The sequence below is a fragment of the Capsicum annuum genome, chromosome 2 (genome assembly GCF_002878395.1).
Source record: "Capsicum annuum cultivar UCD-10X-F1 chromosome 2, UCD10Xv1.1, whole genome shotgun sequence".
In the NCBI taxonomy this organism is placed as follows: domain Eukaryota; kingdom Viridiplantae; phylum Streptophyta; class Magnoliopsida; order Solanales; family Solanaceae; genus Capsicum; species Capsicum annuum.
Genome location: NC_061112.1, coordinates 150,064,260 through 150,074,075, shown reverse-complemented (window position 1 = coordinate 150,074,075; position 9,816 = coordinate 150,064,260). Strand labels below are relative to the sequence as shown.

Sequence of the window (9,816 nt, the reverse complement as noted above, 5' to 3'; positions counted from 1 at the left end):
ACACAAATATTTAACTTCATATAATAATATTATTATTTATAAAAATAAGTTTTAATTCTAGTTAATAGGACGGTAGTCATTTTTCTTATAATACTTTAAGTTGGATATTGTTGTAAAACTTTATTTATTAATATGAACTTTAAGTCGATTAATTCAAGTTTTAAAATATTTCTGATAAAAACTAGATGAATTTCTCTTTATTTCTTTCTTTTTTTATATAATTTTTTTGTAATATCCACTATTATTTTAAGTAAAGCTAAAATCATAAAATTTACTATTAAAAATTTTTATGAACTTAAATTTTAGAAACTTAAAGCAAACAATTTACCAGCAACACCCTTCAGCCGCCCTGCCTCTCGTCCTAGTTCTAAAAATAAATTTGCAGCCTTTTCCTTTTTATATTAATTTTCCTTGTGGAAAAGTCTTGTCATAGCAGTGATTATAATATCGTAAGTTGGAATGGAGAAAAGAAATAAGTAGCTTTGCAAAAATATACACCAAAAAAAATACTCTGATGAGCATATTAACTATATTATCCTTGTAATCTTTGCGAAATCAGCTCACTGACTTTCAAAATCTTTAACTACCAAATGGATTAAATTTTGTTTAGTCAGATCAGAAGTTCAAGATCTCCTATATTTTTATTTAACTTTCTCCTCCATGGATTCAAGTATTCATATGACTAGTACTCGTGATAGTTTGGGTCTAAGGGAACAATTGTGTAATAAATTTGAATGGATGGTTTGATGATCATTTCAAGTTTAAGGCAAAACAAAACAATTAATAAAATAAACAAGTAGATGTAAAAATAACTCTTCAAAAGATGATTTGTGTTGGGGCTTCATCTATATCGCGCACAAGAGAAAGGATGAGTCGTTGATCCATTTTGTCTAGAAGCCATTTGGATTTACACCCGGTGCCCAGTATCCGTATGGAGTATCGGACTCCCGATTAATTCGAAGCGCGCATTGCAGGACCCATTTCGGGGTAACGCTTTCAGGGTAACGCTCCCAAAAGGATTTTTTTCTCCATGCCCCGAGACCTCCAATGGAAGGCGAGCCGTGGAGTAACTGGTAAAGTTGCTGCCATGTGACCAGGAGGTCACGGGTTCAAGCCTTGAAAACAGCCTCTGGCAGAAATGCAAGGTAAGACTGTGTATGATACACCCTTGTGGTGGGGCCCTTCTCCAAACACCGCGCAAGCGGTAGCTTTATTGCATCGGGCTGCCCTTGCTTTTGCCCGAGACCTCCAATTAGGGATGAAGTAGTCCCACCACTACACGACAATCCATGTTCGTCTCGCAGCCAACTCTCTTGTGTGCACTAGTCCAATCCTTTTTCTTGCTCTTTCTTAGCTCACTTGAAGGACAAAATTTATAAAGTAAAAAAAAAAGAAACTTTTCCACATCCATGGACACCTCCACTTTCTTTTTAGATGCCTAGCTGCTAGTTTCATCCAACAGGGAATGCATATATTACAATTAAGTAGTCATTTCATTTAAGTTTGTTTGTCTTTATTTTTTTTTAGTTCATTTATAAAAGAATAGTCCTTTTCTTTTTTGACAGCTCTTAACTTTAACTTTCTTCATAATTGTCTAATATCATAAAATTAAAAATATTTTGATACGTTCTATCCACCTTTAATTTAAGACTGCATGTCAAAATAGAAAAAAACAAATTAATCTGGATGGAGTGGTATCTAAAGGAGTGTATGAGTGCCATGGCCACTTGATTCAGTTCAAGTTTCAAAAGATATACATGCCGAAAGCAAAATAAAGGAAAGTTTCTAAATTTGGTTGGACATTTCATTCTTAGCTTTGCCTCTTTTTTGTTTGCTGCTCCAAATTTAGACGACCTAATCTATACCGATTCGTTGAATTTACTATCCTTTTATAATATCTCAACCTTGTTATTCATTTCCATACAATGAACCATCTTTCAATCTTTATCCATTACCTAATGTTCTAGTACGTAATTCCCAATAGTATTAATTACATCTTAATCAACCCCTCAAATTTGATATTAATTAATCACAAATATCTCCCCTTTGACGGATTTTGGTTTTTGTATTTGGATGAGAATCAATCAATCAATTGATCAACTCATATCCAATCCTAAATTAGTTGAATTCTTATGATCAGAATACGAGAAAGAAAGGGCTTAAACTCAATTTTATGTGGCTTAATCTTATCTAATCTAATTAAATACTCAATTAGTCGTCCTGAACCTAATCTTTGTTAGTATATGTTAGTATTTTTTTTAACACAAGATAATGTTGTTAGTATCAACGTCAATAATTTGGACATTCGTAGGAATCAAAGGAAGCCACGTGAGTGTTTCCCATTGTGGCTACTTGTCGGTGTGGATGAAACATGGCCCACTTTCAGTCTTAGCTGAAAGTCTACAGTCAATTTTCTCTGTGTGTGTGTGTGTGTGTTTTAGGAGTATTTGTTTATAATAAAAAAGTTGGGTTAAGTTTTACGTTTTGGAGAAGGCACCAATTACAACTCCTAGTGTGGAAAGTTTGGTTATTTCTTTATCTGTATTGGCTGCAGAGTCTTATTTACCGCTTCTCAATGCCAACAGATTGCCAGGACGATAGATGTTGACACGATAATTGTGTTCAAATCATATTATTTTATTGTTTAGATACATGAGATAGTCATATATAAGAATAATATATGGCCTTAAGAGTATGCAAAAGTTTTTGGCTAAGTTGGACTTTTATTGCCATCCATTAGCAAAAAGAAGTTCACGGATTTGGCTAGTGAAGAAAAAAAGTAGTAAGTTCGTATATGAAGAAAGTAACGTGTGAAAAATATTAGAAAAATAAGAATCAACTCTATTTATGAGATTAAATATTTAGACGAGATAACTATGCGTTTTAATATCATCGAATAAAGATTGTTTCAATTGGACATATCAAACTATCTTTCGATGCAAAACATGTCTTATGTTACTCCATTCATGCCAATTTACGTGTCGTAGTTATTGTTTGATGAATCATAGATTCTTTTTCATATATTTTTTTTTTTTTGAAAATACTTTTTAAGTATTTTGAATCGTTAATTATTGTATGACCTATCGTACCTTTTATGTAGTTCTTCTACATATGTAATATTTTTTATTTCAAATAATTCAACATTTTGTAAACGAATTTATGACAAACGTTAGTCAATTTGACGATCATACTTCGAATCAAGCCACGTAAATTGAAACAAAAATAGTCATATAATTGATGAAAGTTAAAATAAAACTCAAGTGATCAAGCATTTTACCTTCAATCTTTTAACTTGGTAATTCGAGTCATGAGAGATGATAAGTGACTAGTGATAATCCGTATTAATTGAGCAAAGTTAAAAGAAAACATGAAGATAGAAAAAGAAAGATTCAGTGGAACTCATTATAAAATGTACTTACACACCATAAAGATAGAATTACAATTATTGTCCCCTCATAAAGGTGGCTTTACTAGACGAAGAAAAGGTCAATTAAGTCCACATAAACAACTTTTTTCATTCCTAATGAAGGAGCAGTACATAAAAGCAATTTTCCAATAGGTTCGTACGACTGAAGTTTCCAATATGTGAACCATCTCCATGTGGGTCACTACTCATTAATCAAGTACTTTAATTAGCACACTTTGGCGATTATGTGAAGAGGATTAGACAATAATGTAGGGATAATTATCTGTTACGAATTGTTAATTAAGAAACATTAGTAATGGATAATAAGGAATCTTGAATCTAATATATTGTAATATATACTCCAGCAGTACTAAATAAACGTGATTACGTGTGAATGAATATAATTGACGGCTCTCTCCAACTATTGCTCCATTTTTATATTTTAGGCTTACAAATACACTTTTTACGACTTCGAGAACTACTATGATTTGTAGCATTCGGAAAAAAAGTTCATGCTCACCAAACCGCACACCAAAAAATAGAGAAAGAGATGAAACAATAAAAGGACTGACTTGAAGATAAAACTTCTGATTTTGGTATGGACAAAAACATTTTCCAAGTATTTTTCAATTTTCTCATTTTATAGTTAGTTGAAATGTTTTTCTTTTGGAAGATAACAACAGGGTGATCTTATAACTAGGGTCTTGGAAGGGTGAGATATGTAAACAGACCTTTTACTATCTTATATACTTAGAATAGAGATGTTATTTAAATTCTTTAAAAGATAGAGCAATTATTTTGTTAGATCAAATACATATAAAACAATTAGTTTCATAAATGACGTTCAATGCTGTCCCCTTCCAAAACACCACTCCACACAGCAATGACAGAGTCAGACTTTTGATTAAGGGTGTTCATATTTTTTTTCGGCAAAGAACTATTTAAAAAAAACGAAAATAAAGCACTGCTGCACCTGCCAAGGTTCAAACCTGGATTGTTGATGCGGAAATGCACACTCTTGACCACTGGACTATGCTTCTCTAGCTTGTCAAGGGTGTGCAACAACATGTATATAACCATAAATATCTATATTTAACCTAAACTCAAAAAAAATTTCTGACGAAGGGTGTTCATCTGACCACCCTTCGTTGGTTGTGGCTCCGCCACTGCCACACAGCTGTCAATGGCCACAATTTATTTCCACTCTACTATTTTTCGAGATTACATATAAATTTTCTTGAAATAGTACTCATTTACCAAATATCTGAAATTTAAGTAAGAGGCACTTATTTTTTGAACGAAAAATGTATGAATATATCCCTGAATTTTGATAAATGATACAGATATACCCTTCATCATACTTTAGGCATAAATATACTCTTACTGTTCATGAAAAGGTATATATATATATATATATATATACCCCTGAACTTTGATAAATGGTACAGATATACTTTCCGTTATATTTTAGGTACAAATATACACTCCTGCGTTAATGAAAATGTACATATATACCCTTCTCACTAACGGAAGGACATGTTTCACAATCTTGTTCATTTGGCCTTTTTAAAATTTAACTTATCCCAATCGCAACCCAAACTAATTCTAATTTAACCCATAACTCGATCCAAATAATAACTCAAACTCAACCCAGTCAAATAGAAAGAGAAAGAGAATGAATATGCGTGAATAGAGATACATCTTGAAGGTTCGATTAGACCGGATTGGATTTGGGTTATTATTTGAATCGATTTGTTGGTTAAATTAAAATTATTTTCGGGTAGGATGAGAATAAATTAAATTTAAAAAGGTAAATGAACAAGATTGTGACACGTGTCGCGTATATATGCACCTTTTCATTAACGACGAGAGTATATTTGTATTTAAAGTATGACGGAGGATATAGTTATACCATTTATTAAAGTTACAAAGGTATATTTATATGTAAAGTGTGACGGGGGATATATCTGTACCATTTATTAAAGTTTAGGGATATATATATATTTTTTTTTCATTAAGGACAAGAGTATATTTACTTATACCTAAAGTATGATGGAAGGTATATTTGTACCATTTATTAAAATTATGGGATATATTTGTACCTTTTTTGTTTTTTTTCTGAAAAACATTTCTCTTTACTACTAAATACATCCTTGAGGGGATCGATTTTTGAAGGTTATTCAAGTACTACACCGCCCACAAAGACTTTTTATTATAAACTTTATTATTTTATCAAGTGTAAATAGAAGAAGAGAATCAATGGAAACTGGTAAGAGTATACGTGAGTATTAGGAAGTGTAGGTTATATGTGGTCATAAAGTAAATAAAAGAGTACAAGAGTGTGAGACAGATGTAAGCCATGTGCATGGTGCAGCATGATATGATTGAATTTAATTTCTTGGTCTTAAAGATACACTTCCATATATATGATCATTGATCAATATATATAGCACAAGAAGCTAATTAAAATATTTCTTCCTGTTAAAGGACCAAACTGTTTTTATTTTTCACTTCTATGATTAGTGATTGGTCTTGCAAGATTTATACGCTGTACCTAAACATACTAGTATAATTAATTGAACCTTTTTGCGACTGTCTCAGCAGTAATTTCGCAGTTGACATTGATGAACTTTCTTGACAATTTCGTAAAAATAATTAGGCTAACTGTGAAACTCGTTTTCTATAATGTTTTAATTATTCCACCAAGAAGATAAACCTCGAAAATATTGTCAAGACTTTGAATTTCATTAACTTGTTGCCATTGCAAAATTATGAAGTATCATTTGTTTCAAAATAATTGTCACATTTTGCGTTTTGACGGTTAATTTAACTAATTTTTAAAGTTAAATTGATTTGATATTTTAAAATTATATTTAGATATTAAAAAATTATTCCAAAAGAACTACTACCTCCATTTAGAAAAGAATGACCTAATTTGACTTGGTACTAAATCTTGTGATCCTAAATTAAAATTATCTCAAATGTACAAAAATGTTCTTTAATCTCGTGGTCATAAATCTGTCACGTGAAAAGTTGAAGCTAATGTATTACCAAAAGAAAGGAGATTTTTTTTAACAGATTAAAAAGAAAAGCAGATTATTTTTTTTTTAAATGAAGAAAGTACTTAAATTGTAATTTTTCTCATACCAATTTGACGTCGTTTAAAACTCATCTTGTTTGTCTTTCAAAAACAAAAATTATAGCAAGTATTTTGGAACGAGCGAGTAGATTATATTAGCTAAACAAATGACAACTAACAGAGCAATTTTCCAGCCCGTTTGAATTTCCAGTGTTACCTAATGGCATACACATATGGTTACGCCATTTTTCATTTTAATTAAATCATTAAAATTGGAGTTGAAATATGAAAGCAGAAAGTATGGAGATAAGGAGGTGCTTTTGGTCAACTTCAACACGAAAGCGACGATTTTTTTGTTAATAAAAACTAAAGCCAAAAACTGCCCAACTCAAGTTGATTTTTAGAGATTTAATTAATTTTTTTTTTAAATTATTTGTGTGATAACAAACTACTATTAAGAGACCTGGTGTTCCTCCTTAGCTACACTTTTATCTGAATACCAATTATCTTTCTACTATAAGCTTTCTTGTTTTCTTCCCTTAGCCCCACTGACCCTTTGTGCATATTTTTTCACTTCTTCATATAATTCTCCTCTTCAATTGCTTTCAATCATCAGATTATTTGTAAGAATCCAAAGGCTCCCTTTTCTTCTATTTATTTATTATTACAATTTGGAGTAAGGAAGTATGGAAACTATGTGTGGATTTGGTGGGCAGGAAGAAGAAATGGAATTGCCTCCTGGTTTTCGATTTCATCCAACAGATGAAGAGCTTATTACACACTATTTAGCACCAAAGGTTCTTGATAGTAGCTTTTGTGCTAGAGCTATTGGTGAGGTGGATTTGAACAAAGTTGAACCATGGGATTTGCCATGTAAGTTTTCTTGAATTTGAAGTCGAGTCTTGTGTAGAAAAAAGGGCTAATTATTGCGTTGATTTATTTTTTGAATTGTGTAGGGAGGGCAAAAATGGGTGAGAAAGAATGGTACTTCTTTTGTATCAGGGACAAGAAATATCCAACAGGGCAGAGAACAAACAGAGCCACAGAAGCAGGGTATTGGAAGGCAACAGGCAAAGATAGAGAAATATTCAAGTCAAAAACACTTGTTGGTATGAAGAAAACACTTGTTTTCTACAAAGGAAGAGCGCCCAGAGGTGAAAAAACCAATTGGGTGATGCATGAATATAGATTAGATGGCAAATATTCAGTCCACAATCTCCCCAAAACTGCTAAGGTAAAACCAAGAACCATTCAATACTTCCCTCTTGTATTCAGGATTTAATCTTTATGTGTTATATTCCCATATTCTTGCAGAATGAATGTGTGATTTGTAGAATTTTCAAGAAGAGTTCAGGTGGGAAAAAGATACCTATCTCAAATCTCATAAGAAGCAACAATATGACCGATAATTTGAGGTCTTCAAATTTGCCACCATTAACGAACATGTCACCATACAACAATAATATTAAGATTACAACAACAGCTCGAAGTAGTGGAGAGACATGTAATTCACATGTGACCTGCTTCTCCGATTCAGTGGAGGACCAAAAACCTCAAACACATCATCATCATCCTCAGCCTCTGTCTTGTTCGCCTGTTTCTGTCGAATTCCCAAAAGACCCTTCAAATGTGCCAAACCAATCCATGTCCTACATCGATAATTTCCAGTACGCTGATTCTGGATTGATGCAAGATAACTCTATAATGAGGCTTTTGCTAGACAACAATTATGGGTCAGAATCAAAACAGAATTTGAGAGGTTACGAGGATCATGACTTCAATATCACTTCAACTGGCCCAGTGGACATCGATTGTCTCTGGAATTATTGAAATTTGAGAGCTGGACAAAACATTTAGTAGGGACTAGTTAAGGCTTGAAAAATGAAATAGAAATAGAAATGGAGAAGGGGAAAAAAAAATAATAGATTGAATGTGGGACAGAGGATTTGTGCTGATTATTCCCAGATATTATTTAGATCAGTTGCAGTAGTAGTACTCTGTTGTGTATAGATTTGTCTCGATTCGAAATAATACACAAGTTAATTGGTTTGTTAATATTATTACAATGAAGTTTAATGTAAATCATCTCCTACTTGAATGATTGATTGGTTTGTTTTCATTGCATCAAAAACTAACTTGTCCAACTAATCTGAATTCACTTTGAATTAATTCATCGGGGACGGAATGAGCATTCCTATCGAGAGTTTCTTTATTTTTCATAGCTCAAATTCGAGATGCGTAAAGCATCTTTATTTCTTGATGTTGTCATTAAGTACTTGGCAATAGAAAAATGTGATTGTCATGCTATCAAAAATCTCAGTTAGTTAGGATGATTCAGATATTTTTTTAACGTATTAGTTAGATTAGTTGGTATGTGATTGCATCATTTGTTGAAGTTTGTGGGTTGCACCATCTTACAGCAGTAGCTCAGTCTTGCATCACATACACACACAGGAGGATTCGTATGTGAACTCTCTGCCATTCCTACTGTTAGGCTACCAACCCAGTTTTATGGCTTATCTTCCGTGACAGAGCCAAGTGGATGGGAGGGGTTCATCTAAATAATAATAGATATTAATTTTTTTTAAAAGTTTTTTCGCATGTTATTTTTTTTTATTATTATTATTAGTTTTTTGAACTGCTTATTGAAAAACATGACCACGAGCCACTTATCTTACCAATTACAAACCTATTGTTGGAGAGAAAGAAAATCATAAATAGCAATTGACTTTTTCTATTTTGCAATTACACAAACGCCATATTCCATATTTGACAATATCGTTTTTTACCGGGCCATTTTCGTCTATATTTATCAGGATAAGAAAATTTACGAAAAAAAATTCGAATTTTGTACACTAACAATGTCTTTTTTTATATATATATAATTAAACTTTAGAAACCTATAAAAGTATGTGCAATAACCGTCTGTAATAAATCTAATTGGTAACCTAGAAAGTACTTTAGTAAATAACCTACTATACTGTGAAAAACATCTGTAAGAACTTTCAAAGTAAGTGACTTTTATCTGAAGAACAAAACTACAACTTACAGTACTTCTCATTTATTGAATCCTGATGAATATCTTTTTGCAGGAAAAAAAAAGTCCAATAGGGACCAACTTAGCTTTAACAGATTAGTGGACCCTTGATTAACCAAAAAAAATAATTATTAGGAGAGTACCTATATTACTCGACTCTTGAAATATTGACGGATGCGTATTCAATACTTCAAAACTAATATATTTTTTCAAAAATTTGACACGAATGGAACAATTTTTTTTCAAGTTCAAGCAACATAGGAGAATAGGACCAAAGTTTGATCTCGTGATAGC

The 9,816-nt window shown here is 32.0% G+C and overlaps 1 protein-coding gene across 1 annotated transcript; it reads left to right on the top strand.

The window, feature by feature from the left end:
• The first annotated feature begins 6,947 nt into the window (after positions 1-6,947).
• On the top strand, positions 6,948-8,586 carry LOC107860515 (NAC domain-containing protein 92). Its single transcript, XM_016705899.2, has 3 exons — positions 6,948-7,358; positions 7,442-7,719; positions 7,800-8,586. The coding sequence occupies exons 1-3, from the start codon at positions 7,172-7,174 to the stop codon at positions 8,313-8,315; spliced, it is 981 nt and encodes a 326-aa protein (XP_016561385.1). The 5' UTR covers positions 6,948-7,171; the 3' UTR covers positions 8,316-8,586.
• The last annotated feature ends 1,230 nt before the right edge of the window (positions 8,587-9,816 follow it).

Coding starts and splice junctions, on each gene's coding strand:
- LOC107860515 (XM_016705899.2), top strand. CDS start 7,172: ATGGAAACTATGTGTGGATTTGGTGGGCAGGAAGAAGAAATGGAATTG. Junction 7,359..7,441: donor TGAACCATGGGATTTGCCAT/GTAAGTTTTCTT, acceptor TGAATTGTGTAG/GGAGGGCAAAAATGGGTGAG. Junction 7,720..7,799: donor ATCTCCCCAAAACTGCTAAG/GTAAAACCAAGA, acceptor ATATTCTTGCAG/AATGAATGTGTGATTTGTAG.